Source organism: Myotis yumanensis, unplaced genomic scaffold (assembly GCF_028538775.1).
Source record: "Myotis yumanensis isolate MYYU_CA2020_CCGP unplaced genomic scaffold, mMyoYum1.0.hap1 SCAF_3, whole genome shotgun sequence".
Taxonomy (NCBI): domain Eukaryota; kingdom Metazoa; phylum Chordata; class Mammalia; order Chiroptera; family Vespertilionidae; genus Myotis; species Myotis yumanensis.
The window spans coordinates 175,944,200-175,964,274 of NW_027223754.1; the positions used below are offsets into that span (position 1 = coordinate 175,944,200).

The 20,075-nt window shown below is 39.1% G+C and overlaps 1 protein-coding gene across 3 annotated transcripts in view; it reads left to right on the plus strand.

The window, feature by feature from the left end:
* Nucleotides 1–20,075, plus strand: part of DENND5B (DENN domain containing 5B) — a 169,699-nt gene that overhangs the window by 93,575 nt on the left and 56,049 nt on the right. For all 3 annotated transcript variants that reach the window (XM_070410481.1, XM_070410479.1, XM_070410480.1), the window contains 3 exons: nt 10,309–10,496; nt 14,885–15,421; nt 18,579–18,810. In XM_070410481.1, the coding sequence (XP_070266582.1) occupies nt 10,309–10,496; nt 14,885–15,421; nt 18,579–18,810 (957 nt within the window). The remainder of the gene's footprint in view (nt 1–10,308; nt 10,497–14,884; nt 15,422–18,578; nt 18,811–20,075) is intronic.

Here is a 20,075-nt window from a genome sequence, read left to right on the forward strand (position 1 = left end):
GAAGTAGAAGCTACTTGAGGTTTTCTACAAAACGGGGAGAGTTTTCTAATCACAAGTTGCTGACCATGCTGAACTGAACACCATAGCTTATTGGTTATGGAGTTTATAAATCATAAAAGCACAATTGATACATTTTTTAAAATAGGTTTGCTTGTTTTTTAATATATATTTTTATTGATTTCAGAGAGGAAGGGAGAGGGAGAGAGAGATGGCAACATCAATGATGAGAATCATTGATTGGCTGCCTTCTGCACCCCCCCTATTGGGGACAGAGCCCGCAACCTGGGCATGTACCCTTGACCAGAATTGAATCCGGGACCCTTCAGTCCGCAGGTTGACTCTCTACCCACTGAGCTAAACCAGCTAGGGCAAAAATAAGTTCTTACTGATTTTTAGAAAGCGAAGAAGGGAGAGGGAGAGAGAGAAACATTGATGTGAAAGAGAAACATCGACCGGTTGCCTCCAGCATGCACCTGGACCGGTAATCGAACCCACAACCTGGATATGTGCCCTGACCAGGAATTGAACTGATGACCTTCTCGTGCATAGGATGTTGTTCAACCAACTGAGCCACACTGGCCAGGGCACAATTGATATTTTAATTTTTTAAAAAATATATTTTATTGATTTTTTACAGAGAGGAAGGGAGAGGGATAGAGAGCCAGAAACATCAATGAGAGAGAAACATCTATCAGCTGCCTCCTTCACACCCCCTACCGGGGATGTGCCCGCAACCAAGGTACATGCCCCTGACGGGACCCTTGAGTCCGCAGGCCGACGCTCTATCCACTGAGCCAAACTGGCCAGGGCCACAATTGATATTTTGATGGCAGAAAGTGGGTTCCTATGATCTGTATCTTAAAAGCAGCAGAGTATGATCAGCGTTGGCCAATGTTTTTATACAATTAGCTTTATTTTGTGATGATAAAGGGATCTTAATATTAAGACATTTTTAAATAATTTTTTGTACATATTCAAGAAACTAATCCTTTGTCAATTTATGTGTAACACATTATATTTTTTTCCAATTTGTGGCTCTTAATTTTCCTTTAGGGGCCGTTTCATGAATTAAGATGCTCTTAATATTTATGAGTTCCAATTTATCAATTTTTTTGAGCTCATGACTTAACTTTGCTTTATTTAAGAAGTCCTCTAATTCTGAGATCATAAAAATAGTCTATTTTTTTTAAATGTTTTAAAGTTACACTTAGTATTTAAGGCCTTAATCTCTGTATAAGAAGTTGATTTTTGTTTAGTGAGGAAAAGATCAATTTTAATACTTTAGAAATATCCGTAACTAGTTATGGGAGAGCAGACATACTTCCTCCCTCCAATCTTCCATCAGACGTGGAAGTTCCTGTACGTGCAAGCGTATTTCTAGCCTTTCTGTTTATTCTGCTAGTCTTTCTGTCTCAGTGCTAAATTACCATAGCTTTCCAGTAAGTCTTGGCATCTGATAGGACAATTCTCTCCACCTCCATCTTTTTATTGAATGCATTGAATTCAGTTTTGGGACAATTAACATTTACAATATTGAGTCTCCCCTTCCATGAAAATGTTATATGCCTCCATTTATAAAGATCTTCTTTAAAGTCTGTCAGTAAAGTTTTATAAAGTAAAGTAGATTATAATGTGCAAATAATGACAGTTTTGTTGCTTCTATTCCAATCTTTGTCACATTTATTTCTTTTTCTTGCCTTGCAATACTAACTAGGCCCTCCGTACCGTATAGAATGGAATTGATAGCAGCAGACATTTTTGTCTTTTTCCTGATTTTAAAAATGATGCTTCTAATGTTTCACTATGAAGTGTAACATTTGCTGTAATGTTTTTAGTAAACCTCATAACAGGTTAAAGAAATTCCTTGTATTTCTAGTTTCTTCAAAGTTTTTAAAAATTGTGACATGTGTTATATTTTATTGAATACTCTTTGTGTATCAGGATGATCATTTTTTTCTCTTTTTAATCATTTAGTAAGGTGAAAAATCTATATTCCATCCTTACATTCCTATGATAAATCTGACTTTGTCATGAGGTATTATTACCTTTTTAATATATGCTTGATTTAATTTGACAATATTTTTATTAGAATTTTTGCATCTGTGTTTTTTAATGATTTGGTTTATACTTTTCATTGCTTGTACTATCTTGTCTGGTTTTTGGTATTAAGGTCATTCTGGCTTCATAGAAAGAGTTGGAAAGTGTTTATTTTTCTCTGGAAGGTAAAGTGGAGAAGAGTTTATGTAAGGTTGGAATTATTTGTCCCGTGACTACTTGAGAAAACTTCTCTGTAAACTGGTCTTTTTGGAAGATGTTAAGTACCAATTCAGTGTCTTTATGGTTTACTACGTTCATATAGGGTAAAGTTACATGGGTACAGAATTAGTGGGCTGTTTTTACCTCTAGGCCGTACAGCTGCATTCAATGTTAACCCCAATTTTGCCAGATGAGGTGAAGGCAGGACCAATCAGGCAGGCTCTGAGGAATCCTGACATAAAGGTTTAAAAGTAGAGTTACAAAAGTAGTTCTTCTTGCCCTCACCGGTTTGGCTCAGTGGATAGAGCGTCAACCTATGGACTGAAGGGTCCCAGGTTCAATTCTGGCCAAGGGCACATGCCCGGGTTGCGGGCTTGATCCCCAGTGTGGGGTGTGCAGGAGGCAGCTGATCAATGATTCTCTCTCATCATTGATGTTTCTATTTCTCTCTCTCCCTCCCCCTTCCTCTCTGAAATCAATTTTTTTAAAAAGTAGTTCTTGCTTTGGAATCGTATCTGCTTCTGGCACTTGTAGTCCTGGGCCTGCATCAGGTAGGAAAAAGAAAGTTGAGGCAATATAGGGAGGAAGACAAAATCCATAGTCATTATACCAGCATCCCTCTATCCCCCTTCCCCAGATGCACCAGAAAAACAGAGGAATCTATCTAGTGGGGACCCGCTATTTAAGCTCCTTCATGTTGAGTATAAGTACACACGCATGAAGGTGTGTGAGTCAGCGCTTCATGCCTTTATCTCCACACTTTTAAGACGGGGTGTTTCAGTTGGCTGGTCCAGTTTCTATTAAACCATAACTCTGAGGATGATGAGCAACATGGCATGTCCATTTGATGTGATACCTCTTTGCCTGCTGTTGAATGCTATGTGCTGTGAAGTGCAGTCTGTCTCTTGCTCTGAAGAAATGTAACTCACCAGCCTAAATTGGTAGAGTATCTTCTGTTTCAATCCTCTCACGGTATTTTGAGCATTTGCATCTACCACCGAGAATGCAAAGCTAAATCCAGAATGAGTGTCTATTCCTGTTAAGACTCATTTATAGCCCCCACCCCCCAGGGATGCCAGCATCCATCCAATATAATACTCTTGCCAGTCATGGGGGGGGGTCCCCCCTCCCCCAGGAATCTTCCTCGGAGCCATCTGTAGTCTCTGTCTCTTGTTGGTAGACAAAACAGTTCCTGTTTGGGCATTTTGTGCCTCAGAGGGTGTAAGAGGAATATGTCCAGATTCAACTCATCTCTGCATTGCTGTAGCCCCCCATGTCTACTCATTTCATGGATCCAGGTGGCCACTTCAGAAGGTGTACTTGGAGTTCCAGTCACCTCCAGAACCTGGAAGGGGCATCAACATGTCCAACTGTAATGTGCCAGAATGATTCCCATAGGTCTGTGCCTTATAAGGCATCCTTTTAAAGTCCAGTTTTGCATTGCCCGTGAGTCAGTAAAAAAACACACAAAAACCCCCAAACATATGTGCTTTTACATTGCTGAGTTCTTCCATCATTGCTAGGAAAACAGCGTGCACGTCAGCCCACTGAGCTGATGTGATTTTACCTTCCTTGATCACAGTGATGGCCTTCCAAGCAGGGTGTTGTTCATTCAGCTTGGAACTGTCATTCATCAACCAAGCAGCTCTCTGTTGGTCATTTGAGAGGTGTTTATAAGGCACTGTCCACGTGATGATGGAATCTAGCAGCTCGTCACTCAGCTCCAGAGTCAGTCCTGTGGGGAAGGAGGCTCCTGGTTGTAGCTCCTCGCATGCTGCTTGTAACAGGATTCCAATATAAACCATTTCCATTTTATTATGGAACTCTTCTGGGCATTGCCTTCCCTCATTGGAGTGTTTTTCTTGACATCATGGTTATTCAGGTTTCAAGATTATGTTATGTCTCTCAGTCATAGGGACAGCTTAGATTAATGTTCAATAGCAAGCTAGTAATTGCCTCTCAAATGACAAATCTTTCGTCCAACATCCCAAAAGTTGTCACTGGGAGACGCTCACAGGCTGTTGCCATACGTCCCAGTGTGTGCTCCGCATGGGGCTACTGAACAGTTTGTACCAACACCCCAGCTTCTTTCCTATATCTGCAGCCCAGGCAGTCTTATTTCCATTTAGCATGTCCAAATAACGTTGCTCGAAGGGTGATTTACATGCCTCTGTTCTACCTCCGGGGGAAGCGTTCCCATTTAGACATAATATCCATTCCCATAAAACATTCCCATAAACGCTGTTTAAACATTCCAGTTTTCACCTAAACTTCCACCTTAATCCTATCAACCTTAACATTTTTATATTCTATCAAAGTAATTGTAGGCTGCATTAGTTCACCAGAGGATTTTGGTAACATAGTGCATGCGGGGAGACCCAGAAACATCTCAGAGCTCCCCACCTCCCACTATTTTACCCACTTTTGTTCTCTTCCTCCCCCCCCCAACCCCTCCCACTATTTTACCCACTTTATGCATTTGGCTTTTAAGTTCCCAGCGGGGGGTTGAGCTAAGAGACCCTGATCCTTTTGTCAGTCTCTATTTTGATTACTCTCTCTGATTGTTGCCCCAGGCCATGCCAGGTCTGGTTTCTCATTAGAATCTTTGCCTTCCCTATGTTTTAAATTTCTCCAAATTTAGACTAAGCTTGCTTGGTACCTTTAATGCAGGGGGATCTGTAGGGGTCCCTTTGGTCTACCCAATCTTATATATAGGGTGTCCCAAAATTCACGCAAGATTTGAATTTTGCGTGAGCATTAACAACAACAACAACAAAAAATAAAAGCCTAATTTTACTTGGTTTATTGAATCAGATTCTAATATCTGTTGCCCTTTGATTTCAATCCCTTCAATTTGATAAGCATTACCAAGTACCTATTATGGCCCAGGAGCAGGGACAATGAAGACCAATGAAGACCACGGCTTTGCATCTGTGCCAGCAAAGCTGTGGAGGCCATTTACCCGATGTGCTATTCCATACATAACCCTAATACTGTATACTTTATGAATCAATAAAAAATTTACAATTTTTAATTATAAACCTGTGTTTTCTATCAAAATTACTTCTTGCGTGAATTTTGGGACACCCTATAGTAGTGCTCTTTTAAGACCTTTGTTTCAACCACATCAATGTTTGTTTTATTCATCCCATTTCTTTTTTTATTTTTATTTTTTAATCCTCACCCAAGGATGTTTATTGATTTTAGAGAGAAAGGAAGGGAGAGAGAGAGAAACATTGATGTGAGAAACAATGATCAATTACCTCCCGTATATGCCCCAACCACGGATCAAATCTGCAACCTAGGTATGTGCCCTGACTGGAATCGAAACAAGAACTGTGTGGTGTACGGGACGACGCTCCAACCAACTGAGCCACCCGGCCACAGCTCATCCAATTTCTTAACCCTCTAAAGATTTCCACCCTGCTGGGATGAGTTTCTTGACGCTTCCCTTTTTCCTCTTTGATTTGCTCCTATCAATATTTGCTTTATTCACCTGATTTCTTAATAACTGTTTAAAAATTTCCACTCTGCTGGGGATGGGTCCCTGAACTCTCTCCCCTGCCTCTTGGCATTTTCTTGTTAAATAATCTAATGTATTTATTAGCATCGGTAAGATTCACGAGGGGAAGCTGAGACAGCAAATCTGACCTATTTTGTGGCAGTAAAGTTACACGGATGCCGTTGCACTATTTATCATGACCCGAATAATGAGCATATTCAGTGGGTGTATATCCTAATTATCATAAAGCCAATTCCACACAGCGTACGTATGAATCATATCAACTGCTTCCTCCGGGGTGTTGCACTTGGCATTTGTAGGGGGAGTTGGCAGTCCCGCTTCTCAGGGTAAACACTTTGCAGTAGCTTTCATCCAGTCCACCAGGCTGGCTGTTCCCTCAGGGATCACCTGCTGTGTCTGGATCGTAGCGAGCCGTCTGTGACCATCCCAGAGTTAGCCGTGGGTACTCCATCAACCCAAGTTTTGGAAAATTCTCACCCATTTTTCTAAACATTGCTTCCATTCCTCTTTTAAAAAGAAATCTTTCTGAAACACGAAGAAAGCATGGAAATCTGTCTTGCTCCGTCTCCCATATCTCTCAGCCTCTTTTTTTGTCTCTGTCTCTGTGCTGCATCTTGGTGATTTCTCCATATCTGTCTCCCAGGTGATTCTCTTTGTTGCCTGGATCTAATTTGCACTTAACCCTTCCTTTGACATTTTAATCTCCGTGGCCCTATAAACAGTCTTCAGTCCTTAGTGCTTCCTTTAGTTTCCTTAAACATAAAACATACATATTTTATATTCTTGCTCAGATAAGTTTCAGTATTTGATGGGTTGTATATTGAGGATATATTCCTCCATGAAGGCTTTCTGTTTTTTCTTTCACCGGGCATCTGAGTTCACTGGCAACACGAGTTTCCTTGAAATTAAAAATTTCAACTTAGTGTTTCTTTGGGATATGCAGGTAGCATAAGTTTGGGCTCCAAACATACTTGAAAGCTGGCCAGAAGATAGGAGGAATTCTCAGGTAGGCTCTTTTTCTTTTCCTCCCAGAGCCAAGGCAGGGCAGACACTTTCCTCGGCGGTACAGGGTCTTTTGTGAATGTGTCGTATCATTTTGTTTGTTTGTTTTTCCTGTCTTGATCTCTTTTCCCTGAGGTTTTTACCCTCTTTGGGTCCTAGCTTTATGCAAGAGGATCTACTGTCTGGTGAAGGAAAAATAAATCACATACTGTATACCAGTCTCTCACTGTGTCTAGTAAAAGAGGGGAAAATTGATTTTCACTTCCCATGTGTAAATTTTTCATAGTCAAAGGAAGAAAATAGCCCCGGGTGCTAGTTTCCATTATTTAAGAATTTGTGTTTTCTATGACATTGAACATTTTTTCCATCAACCGTAAATAAAGTAGCTGCCACGCTGTTAGGGGTTTGATTCAACTGCTTAAATCCTCTGCCTTTCAGCCTAAGTCCAATCAGGAGACAGATTAAACTACACAATAATTTAAACAAAGGAGTGTAATATGAAGAATTATTAAGCTATACAAACTAGGAAAGCAACTATAAAGACTTGAAGGAAACGCTAAAGGGTGGGTACCTTAGGAATGACAACGTTGGAAGGGGAGGCTCCACTTCCCCAGACTGAGGTTCATTCCTCGTTGAAGAAAGAGTGGTTGCAGGTCGTTAGATGGTGGAGAAGGTCAATGGGTTGCCTAGGCCTGAGCTGATCCTCAAACGTCGAGCAAGTAGAAAACCATCTCCCAGGCACCAGTGAGCTGTGGGTGGTGAACAGGCAGGCATACAGAAACTGTCAGGGTGCCACTGTGAGTGTGAGAGCTGAGTGTGCAGTATCCATGTACGAAGAGTCATGTGAAGGTGACCACTGCTCCATCTCTGAGACAGCCTACTTCGGGCATGTGGCTGGGGAAGTGTACCACCAGCTGTGTACCTCACAGGTCGGCACTACTGATCAGCATACAACAGGAGCAAGAACAAACACAACACTGCACTCTGAACCGAGAAGAAACCCCTTCCTCCTGCAGTGCCCTCTACTGTTGAGATGCAACATGTGCTCACTGTAGAGGAAATGCTTACAGGCCCATTGTCATAGGCCGTGTACTGAGTGAACTTGGAGCTGAAAGCCAATAAATAGGTCACTGGTACAGGAGCTGACTGCTTTAAACCCAGAGCCTTTCACTGTGTCTGACGTAGAATCAAGAAAGAAATAAAAAAGCAGTGCATGACATCCAGAAACTGATCTAGCTCTCACAGGTAGGCCTCACTGTTACTGCAAACTGATCTGATGCTCACAGCTAAGCCATGTGCTCCTATGGAACATGAATGGTCCCATAAGAACATCCACTTTAAACAAGGCCACTGTGCAACCCACAAAATACCAAGTATCCTCCTCTCTTGCTAAATTAGTAACTGCTACTTCACTTCCTTACCAATCACAGCTTTGTCCCCCACTTCAGTCTCCCTTCCTATAGATCAGAGTTACTAGATGCCCAGTGATAGAATTTTCCTGACTTCTGACAGCATCCAAGTCAAAGCAAGTCTCTACTACTTCCTTAGATCCAAGCCAAAATTATCCAGCAAATCCTATAATAGGTGTCTCTAAACCTCTTACTAAGACATCCCGCAGTTCTTCCGGGTGTGTTTCTTCCACTCTGCAATGAGTAATACATAAATCCAACTACTCAAATCCAGGTGTGTTCTTGGGTTTTTGACTAAAGAGCATTGACAGGCCGAAACCGGTTTGGCTCGGTGGATAGAGCGTCGGCCTGCGGACTGAGGGGTCCCAGGTTCGATTCCGGTCAAGGGCATGTACCTGGGTTGCGGGCACATCCCCAGTAGGAGATGTGCAGGAGGCAGCTGATCGATGTTTCTCTCTCATCGATGTTTCTAACTCTCTATCTCTCTCCCTTCCTCTCTGTAAAAAATCAATAAAATATATTTAAAAAAAAAAAAAGAGCATTGACAGAATAAATGATTAAGTATATCTTTTTTTAAATCATTTTTTATTTTTTAATTACAGTAGACATACAATATTATATTAGTTTCAGGTGTACACCCCAGTGATTAGACATTGTATAACTTATTAAATGATCATCCCAATAAATCTTATTCACATCTAACACCATACACAGTTAATACAATATTATTGACTATATTCCCTTTATAGTCATAAAGGGATACTTTATATCACCATGACCATTCTGTAACTACGAATTTGTAGTTCTTAATCCCCTCACACCTTTTACCCATCCCTACCACCCCCATCCCATCTGGCAACTGTCATTTTTCTCTCTATCTATGAGTCTGTTTCTAGTCTGCTTGTTCATTTATTTTGTTTTTCAGGTTCAATTGTTGATAGGTACATATCTGTTGCCATTTTACTGTTCTTTTTTCTTCTTCTTCTTAAAGAAGACCCTTTAATATTTCATATAATACTGGTTTGGTGGTGATGAACTCCTTTACCTTTTTCTTATCTGGGAAGCTCTTTATCCTTCAATTCAAAATGATAGCTTTGTTGGATAGAGTAATCTTGGTTATAGGTCCTTGCTTCTCATCACTTTGAATATTTTGTGCCACTTCCTTCTGGCCTGCATAGTTTCTGTTGAGAAATCAGATGACAGTCTTATGGGAACTCCCTTATAGGTTACTGCTTTTCTCTTGCTGTTTTTAGGATTCTCTTTGTCTTTAACCTTGCATTTTAATAAAGCTTGTATAAAGCATCGATGACAGAGTGGTTTAAAAGGATAGTTTATTTGTAATTATGTGAGGTGATATTAACTAAACTTATGATAATCATTTTGCAATATATACACACATCAAATCACCATGTACTTATAAAACTAATAGAGTGTTATATGTCAACTATATCTCAGAACTGGGGAGAAAGGATCCTTTAATATTGTAGACAGTTTTTAGTTTTGATAAATTAGTTCATGTAAACAAAACACAATAAAATAAAATTAAAAACCAACCTTTAATTTTCTGGTAACTTTTCACTTTGTCCCCAGATTTGATAGTTCTATAGTTGGGGGTTAAATATAGAAAGTGTGACTATGAATGCATATATCTGTTGATTTCTTGTACTTACAAAATGAAGTTTAACAAAAATATAATCTGTATAATTATATATACAAGAAATAAAAGCCTCTGAATTTGGGGATTGTATAGATGTACATGTATACAAGAAGTGATCAATAGCTATATTCTGGTACACTTTTAATGGGAGAAGTGCCAAGAGCAGTTTACTTAGTTCTTGTTTCCTCCACATTTTAAGTAAATTCACATACCGGTGATTTCAGAAGCAAAGAGTATGATGATGTGTCCCACCTACCCATCCTCTCTTAAAACCATTCAAATGAAACCATTTAACTCTTTAATTATGGTGGGATAGAAATGACCTATTTTCTGTCTGGTCATAAAGAAAGCTTTTATTTATTAGCACAAGAATTTTTTTGGAAATTGGTATTTTCGAGCTCAATGCCGTGACTCTGTTTTTACTTGGAATCTTCCCCTCCGTTTTTCCTTGTTCTGTGCAGATTACCAACGCCTGATGACGGTGGCGGAAGGCATCACCACACTCTTGTTCCCATTTCAGTGGCAGCATGTGTATGTGCCCATCCTCCCTGCTTCTCTGCTACATTTTCTTGATGCTCCTGTCCCTTATCTGATGGGTCTTCAGTCAAAAGAAGGAACTGACCGTTCTAAACTAGAACTTCCTCAAGAGGTAAAAGTTATCATGAATGATGAAGCATTTGCTGTTTGTTGATTTAGGTCAGGGATACTTCCCTTAGATAGTATTGCCATTGTCCAAACCCTGTCTCTGTTCTGAATCTCCCAAGTAGGTTTTGGGCAGAGCTAGAGACTGCAGGCCCTGACTCCTGGTGGTTACTGTGACAGTAGTTAATTGAACCTGGTGCAAAGCAGGACGACGGCATATAAATTTGTGAAGATGGAACAATAGTAGTGTTACTTAATTGCTATATTATTCTAATGACATTTTCTTCCCTTTCCCCCATTCACATTATACATTTTGTTTCTAAAACAATGCAGGCCAATTTTAACATCCTTTGAAATCATTGTATTAATTGAGGTGAACTTGATTCTTGACCTTCATCAAATGAAAAGTAACATCTTTCAGCAAGCTAGGGATAATGGAAATATCAAATGCTTTAGTATTCGTTGTTTTCTGGCCTAAGGCTAGTTATAAACTTTTTCTAAATGTCAGCTTAGCTAGGTGGTAGAGATAAGAATTCTAATCCCTAGTTTTTAGGCCCCTTAAGGTTACTGTGCTTTCTGTGGGTTGTATTTTCAAATGTTGTTTAAGGAGAAAGTAAACAGGAACTTTTGAAAGCATTTTAAATCTGGTTTTTAGCTGTTGTTTAGGGTCCTCAGGATTACAGTGTTAAGCCTTTGAAATGAAATATCGATAAGAATGCCATGGCCTATTAAAAAACATAAAATGGTTAATTACGTTATTATCTATTTAATTAGCACCTTTCTTAATAAAATCTTTTGTGCTGTGATTCACTTTTTTCTTATTTTCCATAGAATGTCTCATTTTAATAAGTGAATTTAAAAATAACACACTAAGCTGCAGCCATTATACTCAGTAATGATTCCTGTAATCATCCATTGCTTACTTTATTATAATGAACATTTTCCTACCAAAATTAGCATTTTTGTTCCAGGGAAAGTAAGCATGATTCAGATCATATAAAACACACATGCAGACTGTCTTGGTCTATTTAAGCTTTATTGTATGCTTTCTGCTTTTGCCTCTTTTATACCTCTTTTTTTTTCTGTTACCTGAATGCTTTTGTTTTCTCTTTTATTAAATTAATCTCAGTATTGTGATGGCTTAAAGACGTAAATCCTTTAAATTTTCAAGGAAAAAGAAATAAATTAGCCAAATGCATTTTGTTTTAAAGTCTTAAACAGTGACATGTTTTAGTTTCTTGAGTATCTGGTCTATTTGTATGTTAATCAGATGATATTTTATGAGATCCTTTGTTTATATGTAAATATTATCATTCCATTTTTTGCATGAGTAATAATTGTTGAGGATTTTAAGATACTACCGGGTTCAATTCTGGTCAAGGGCACATGCCAGACACATGCCCGGTTGTGGGCTCGATCCCGAGTAGGGGGCTTGCAGGAGGCAGCCAATCAATGATTCTCTCTCATCATTGATAGTTCTATCTCCCTCTCCCTTCCTCTCTGAAGCCAATCAAAATATATTAAAAAAAAAAAATACTGCCTTGATGTAGTTGGGAAATCTTTCTGTCTCTGTGTGTATCCTCTGACTCTAAAGATAAACTTAAAAATTTTGTAAGTTTTACAGTAATATCTGATTTTCTAATTTTTTATTCATTAAATCAACACTATTCAATAAATATACGTACCCATCTATTTATTCATAGAGTAGAATAATATGAAATTACTTGAATCAGCTGTGACAATAGCAGTGCTTCTGTATAGAAAGTATAAATTAGTACATGGCTTTCAGAGGAAAGTATATCACTTTGTTCTGGTATCATTGTACAATGATATGAAATAATTTACTTCACATAATTTTGGGAGGAAATAGGTATAAAAATAGCCATTTTAAAAATATGCTCACTAGTAATACTCACTACCACCACCACCTTTTTCTGAAAACTGTAAAATAAAATAATAACTAAAAATAGTAACAAGGCTTCTTAGAATAGTTGTGAAAATGTTTACGAAATGGTTATTTTAAGAACGTATGATTTCAGTTGTTAGTTGACTGATGTAACTACATAGACTTAGAATTAACCACCCACTCACTTTCCCCAAATAATGGGCACAGGGAGCCGTTTGTTGTATTGTTTTTTTTCTGGGGTTGGCATGGTGGAAGGGTATAGCACTAAGGAATAACTGCATAGGATGGCACCTCACTTTTTTAAAAAAAATATATATATATATATTTATTGATTCAGAGAGGAAGGGAGAAGGAGAGATAGAAACATTAATGATGAGAGAGAATCACCAATCAGCTACCTCCTGCACGCCCCCTACTGGGCATGTGCCTTTGACCGGAATTGAACCCGGGAACCTACAGTCTGCAGGCCAACACTCTATCCACTGAGCCAAACCAGCTAGGGCGCTTCAATACATTTTTATAACAAAAGTGCACATTTCCCATTTCTACTTTGTGATAATCAAAGCCCCAACTTGGGCTCTTTTCTCCAGACACAGAGTCTCGTGGGAACACAGAGCCACGCCAGTAGCTGTGGTGCTGGAACACCCACCTTGCCTTTCAGCTCGGCAATGATAACATGAGCAAAACAAGCTTTAAAATTTCCCAAAATGCATCACTTTTTCTTTTCCTAGGAGAAGGTGAGGGATAAAAAAGGATAGCAGGAAGGCATTAAATGGAAGCAGTACAAAATGTAAGCGGTGCGAGGTTGCTGGTTAACATTTAGATTAGCAAGTTATTGGATTTTTTCTTCCATTTTAAAGATATTGAATCATCCATTTGAATTATGGTGACCTACTTTCTCCCTGTAAGCTTTTCAATATAGCCTGCTTTCTAGAGACTAAAATACATGTAAAGATGTGGTTTTAAAGAAAGCTGTAAACAGCACTACTGTCTTCAGCAAGATGTGTGACTCAAGCTCTACTTCATTTGGAGAAAACTGTTGACATTGGAGAAGAGGAAAGATGTAGGGAAAAATCCCTTAAACCACCAGGCCCTTTGAAAATGCATATCTGAGGCAGGTGTCAGAAAGTCAACCATCTTTTTGGGCCTCAGTTTCTTCATCTGCAGAACTAATGGGTTAGATTCAAAGGTTACACCACACTTGAAGAAGTTACTGTTGGTTCTCTGTTTTTAGGTGGGGGATAACTTGAGTTTGTATTGAACTTGATTTGGAACTTTGCTATACTTCTTGCTCATCAATATCTAACATGAAGAGAAAAACAGAGATCCAACTGTTGGCTCTCCTCTTTTCGCCTTTCCTCGGCATTCAGGATCAAAGGACCATGTGAATTTTCCCCTGGCTGACCTGGGAGGGGGCGGGGGTGAGGGGGAGTCTGGGTGGGAAGATGGGAAAACACAGATGAAGCTTCCTATTCTGTTTGTTGACTTGCACCCTATGCCCTGTGTTCAGCCCCTAATGCAGTCAGGATCAGTTTTATGTGCCCCTTCCCTCCCCAGACTAGGGTTGCAGTCTTCCTTTATACTCACAACCTTGTTCAGATTAAGAGGGTCTGAAGAGTAAAAGTAAAATTCCATTTTGGAGTCTATTATAATCAAGTACCTGAGAGATAATCAAAATTTTATGCAGTGCTTGGCTCCTTGAATTTTCCATATGTACTTGAAAAATATTTAAAAGTCTTTATTGAGAACCTAGAGTAGAAGCAAACTCATAAAAACATTTCCTCTGATTACTATCTCCTCTTTTCCTCAACTCAGAAATACCAGGATCCTGAGTCAGCTCTTAATTATCCAAAGGTTAATCATTTATTGTTCTCTAAGGACTGCTTCTGCCACCTCCCTCTGCCTCCTGTTCTTATCTAATAATTTCTGAAATGGTTTTGTTGTCCAAGAGGTTGCAGCTAATTTGGGATAAAGTAAAAATGTGTGGGTTTGCTGTGAATTTGGATTGCCAATTTTATCCCATTTTTTTCGGGGCGGGAGGGAGTACTGTAGCTGCTAAATTTTAGCAGTTGTTGTTATTTCTAAATTACAAATGGTGTTAGAGCAGTGGAATGGCACAGAAAGTTCAAGCTCATTCAGTGAGCACACCCAGGGCCTTCGATTTGTAAAGTACTTACTATCAGTCTGTGCACCTTTACTCACTTGTGAATACCTAATGGATGCCATGTATTACAGAAGCATGTCTTGATTATATTAAATTGATGAGACCCAGGAAAATTATTTGTATATATTAAATATGGTATAGAACACTCACATAAGGGGAAACTGCTGGCAACACAGATTTACTTTTAAAAAATAAAAAGTTCTTAACCTTGAGAAGGTTAACATAAAAGGCTGTGTACTTTGTGATTTTGTTTCTAATAATTGGCAAGGCTATTTTAGAACCTAAAATTCCTTTATTCTAAAACCATTTTCCCCCCTTCTTTTAGGCTAACTTGTGTTTTGTGGATATTGACAACCATTTTATCGAGTTGCCTGAAGAATTTCCACAGTTCCCCAATAAAGTGGATTTTATCCAGGAACTCTCTGAAGTTCTTCTTCAGTTTGGGATCCCTCCTGAGGGCAGCCTGCACTGCAGTGAGAGTGCCACCAAATTGAAGAATCTGGTTCTGAAAGACTTGGTCAATGACAAAAAGAATGGCAACATCTCCACGAATAGCATCAGCATGTATGAGTTACTGAAGGGCAACGAAACCATAGCCCGGCTCCAGGCTCTGGCCAAGCGGACCGGTGTGACCGTGGAAAAAATGGACCTCTCTGCCTCTCTGGGTGAAAAAGAAAAGGATTCGAAGCTGCAGTGTGAAGAGGCAGAGCTAAGGGACTACCAGCTCAACGTACAGCTCCGAGAGGTGTTTGCTAACCGCTTTACCCAGATGTTTGCCGACTACGAATCGTTTGTGATTCAGAGCGCCCAGGACATGGAATCCTGGCTCACCAACCGGGAACAGATGCAGAACTTTGACAAAGTAAAAAGAGCCATAGTTTCCTTTTATGGTTCTTAGTGGGCTGTCTTACTTGATTTTGCTAACTTATTTTAAACACAGATTTTTTTATTTTCCTCTCTCCCTTTCCTTAAGAACTTTTCTTTACCAGTATTTTACACTAGATAAAACAATTTCACAGGAAAGCAAATCAAGTAGCCTATTAAGCCGGCTATTGAATTTTGTATTAAATTGCCTTTCATTTCATTTTTAAATGTTCTGTACTTGAAAATTTTTGAATTATAGAAACTCACATTTCACAGGTTTTTGAAATCTGTTAACACTATCTGATCTTGTAAGAGTTTCATTGACTCTTACTTTAGTTAGGATCAGGTGTAGTTAAATAAGACCTATTCCTTTTCTAATAAATCCTGTTTTTATATTTTGTCTCCAATATAATGAAGTTATGATTTGTCCATGTTAAAGGTAACAGTTTAGTTTCAGAGGCCTAATTTTTATCTCATTCAAGGATCAAAAGAGAGAAAGAGAAATGAATTAGGTTTTATGACTATAAGCCTAAGGTTCTGTTTCAGTTTTGGGGAAAGAAAGACAGAAAGTACCACCAGCTTTTGATTGTCCTGCTGACGTTGAAGCATCTTGCTAAGGTTTACTCCAGAGTATTCTGCCAGGTTTTTTTTGACATATCCATCAGGCACTCCGCTCCCCCTGACCCCCCCCCCCCCACCCCCCGCCGCCCCCGCAGGACAAAAGCACTTAAGGGAGGGGCATTAACTCTTTCAGGTCACCAGGGTGTAGTTCCATCTCCTGCCTCTGTGGTAGCTGGGGCATGATATTGCTATTAGAATGAATTATGGCTTTTCGCTAAATGGTATCCTTTTGTTGTGAAAGACCCCTTAAAGGGGCTAACCCATTCTAAGAGCCTAATCTACAATCTTGGAGCATCTGACAGATAAATGTTAATTTTAAAATTCTGTAAGAGTGGGTAGTATAAAAGATTATTTTCTGATTTCATCAGATTTTTTTTTTTTCAGGTGGAGGATATAAACTATGATGAACAGCTAAGTTCTGGTGCCCTTTATGTTTGAGAAAACTTCTTAAATAATTTAGAAGCCTTCACTTCTCCAAATGTATCTGTGCTCTTAGGTTCCTTTCTCATTAAGCTTAACCATTTTTCCACATTTTTTTCCTATTCAGCTTGGAACTACTGTGTATGCTCATGATGCTTGGGGTAATTCAAATTCTTATCTAAATCGGGCACTGGTACTTTCTTCCTCCTTAATCTTTATGTAGCTTGAAACTATAAATGGAATTCTTTTTATATAACCCCTAGAGAAATGAAAGTTTCATGTTGGATTCCAGAAGGCTTGTAATCATCTAATTTTTCACTAGGAGAATTTACAGGACTGTCACATACTAGTGGTACAAGACAAGTCTTTGTGGACCTTAAATGTTGTGGTCCTTGAGGGTCTGAATATCAAAGCCAGACATTTGGCCTGTTTAGGGGGGGCGGGGAGGCTTTTTGCTCTATAAAAAGTAGACATGCTGTTTATCTGTGAAATACCTTTTAAGGTAGAGGTTCTCAACCTGTGGGTCGCGACCCCTTTGGCGGTCGAACAACCCTTTCACAGGGGTCGCCCAAGACCATCCTGCATATCAGATATTTACATTACGATTCATAACAGTAGCAACATTACAGTTATGAAGTAGCAACGAAAATAATTTTATGGTTGGGTCGCAACATGAGGAACTGTATTTAAAGGGCCAGAAGGTTGAGAACCACTGTTTTAAGGCGATGAACTGGTTTCTAGAGACTACTGTGAACCTTTTTCTGGCTATTTGGATGTGTAAATATAACTGAACTATGGAAGCACTTAAATTAAGTAAGTGGGTTTCTGTAAGGAAGTTTTTTAAAGGCTCCCTAAGTTTCAGAATGAGAAACGTGCTAGGAAGAAGCCGATGAGTATTCAGGAGAGTAATCTTACATCGGAACTTACCCTCCCATCCTCGAATCTGTTCGAATCTGCTCTGAAGAACGATAAGTCAAACCAACCCAGCAGCTGAAGTAGTCATTCATTCTCAAATTTCAGCTGGTACCAAACTGCAGCTAGGATTTCTAGACACACACAGACCTGAAGAACCACAGGAAAAAATAATGAACACTGTGAATTAAAAGCTGATTACAATGTACTGGCCATTCTGTGCAGCAGACAAACCGGTAACAGGAGCATGTTGTGCACGTTTCCCGAAGGCTTGGTTTGCTTCGGATGGTTTTTTAGAGAATGCTTTTTTTAGTTGTTAAGGCCCAGGTCCAGGAGGAGTCTGATCTTGATTAATACTCACCCATCAGTCTCTGACAGAGTTCGGGCCTAGAAAAACATCCACTTGAAGAAGAACAAAAAGATTTCACCCATAAAGACAAACTCCGTGTTGTTTTTAGTTAAGGTTATTGTGTATATATCATTATGGTATCAGTTACTCACCTCACTGCCTTATGACTTGGAGGTATATTGCGTAGGCTAGAAATAGAGAGCAGAAGAAATTATAGCTCACTGGGGGAAGGGGTCAAATTTGATGGTCAGTGAAGAGGATGATGGATGATCCTGTAGCAACTGAGCTATCATCTTTCACTAATGATGCTCTTATTTTCTACATGATGGTCATGAGGATCAGAATGTAAATCAGGTTTGAAAGGTAGGATCAGAGATAAAGACCTAAGTGGCTGAAATTCCATGAAATTAGAAAGAAAGGAAGGCAAAGTGAATTTTTAAGGATTTTTGAATTTTGTCAGTTTTGTGTGTTACAAGATTTAAAAAGAAATTAAAATAAATAAGGAACCTAAGGGACAAAATAAACTGATGAGTAAAACAGAACCACAGGCATGGAAACATGGAACAGACTTATGAATCTGAGGGAAGAAGAGGGGGCGGGAAGAGATTAACCAAAGAACATTTGCATCTATGTATTACCTATGGACACAGACAATAGGGTGGTGAAGGCCTGGGGCGGGGCAGGAACCAGGTAGAGGGGGGCAATGGTGGAAAAAAGGGGGACATCTGTAATACTATCAACAATAAAGATTTTTTTAAAAAAGAATGACCTTAGCAACAGATAATTTTGGGGTTTATCATGTCGTATTGAGGTGGGTCTCTGCTCTAATAATTTTTTAATTATCTCTTTACAGGCTTCCTTTCTGTGTGACCAGCCTGAGCCACACCTGCCATTTCTTTCACGCTTCATTGAAACACAGATGTTTGCCACCTTTATTGATAACAAAATTATGTCTCAGTGGGAGGAGAAAGATCCTTTGCTTCGGGTCTTTGACTCTCGGATTGAGAAGATAGGACTGTATAATGTAAGGGCACCCACCTTGAGGACATCCATATATCAGAAATGCAGCACTTTAAAAGAAGCAGGTACGTTTGCCATGCCTTTTAAAATTAACTTAAAATCCACGATTATTTTGTATACATTGTTGGCCTTATAAGCCAAAATATTGTCAGTTTTAGACTTTATGGCTTGTCCTTGTAAGAGGTACTTTCTTTAGTTTTGTTCCTTTCTGTTTCTGTGAGTTTATGTCCATCCCATTCCTACTTGACATTCCATTTCTCTTAGAAGAGGAAAAATAATGAATGGCATATGATTACAAGGTTGCTATGATTCTTATCGTGTTTTCTTTATCGCCTTAATGGAAAAAAATGTTAATTTCTGTCTTGCTGTTTATGTTGCTTTTTTTACTTCTGGCCTCTTTTCTCTTTATCCAGGAAAAGATAAGTACTCATTTAAAATAGTAAATCTGGGTATCTCAATAAAGCAGTTATTTAAAAAAAAAAAAATAGTAAATCTGAGATGTTGCCTAATTTACATAACTATGACTGTATACAGTGGGGCCTTGATTACGAGTGTCCCGACTAGCGAGTTTTTCGAGATACAAGCGTCTCTCAGCCAATTTTTTGCTTTGAGTTGCGAGCTAAAATTCGGGTTACGAGCCAGCTTCAGATACCCCACCGCTAGTTGGCGCATTGAACGTCACAGTGAACGCCACAACATCAGCCCAACATCACGTGTCTCACTCGTTCACTTTTTGGTTTGACATACGAGTAATTTGAGTTACGAGCTCCGTCACGGAACAAATTAAACTCGTAAGTCAAGGCCCCACTGTATTTAGTTTAGTGGTGCCATTAATTACAATAGCTTTTTTTTATAGAAATTACATCTCTGGATTCTTATATTCAAATTAGCGGTTTCCTAACCCTGACACCAGTTTCCCCCTCCAAGAATTATGAGTTTTGGGCCAGTGTAATATAGTAGTCTATGAAATAAACAGTCATATTAATAGTCAATGTTTACTGACTACTTACTGTGTGCTGAACATTTTATAGTGTGTTTTCCATGCCCTTTTGCATATGATCTTAATGATGAAGGGGGGTGTAGGCACATTTACTTTTGTTTTATAACTACCCTTATTATACAGTTGAGAAAACTGAGCAGTCAAGCCACTTGCTTGTGATTGTGAAGTTTGTGATTGGTGGAGTCGTGATTTGAACCCAGGTGTGAGTGATTCTAGCCCCTGAAGCCTCACTATGATGTTAGCTACACATTTAATAAAGAAACAGGTAAAATGTACCGATCCACCCAATTTTATGCATTCATCCCTGGTTCCTAACTCTGTGTTTGCCAA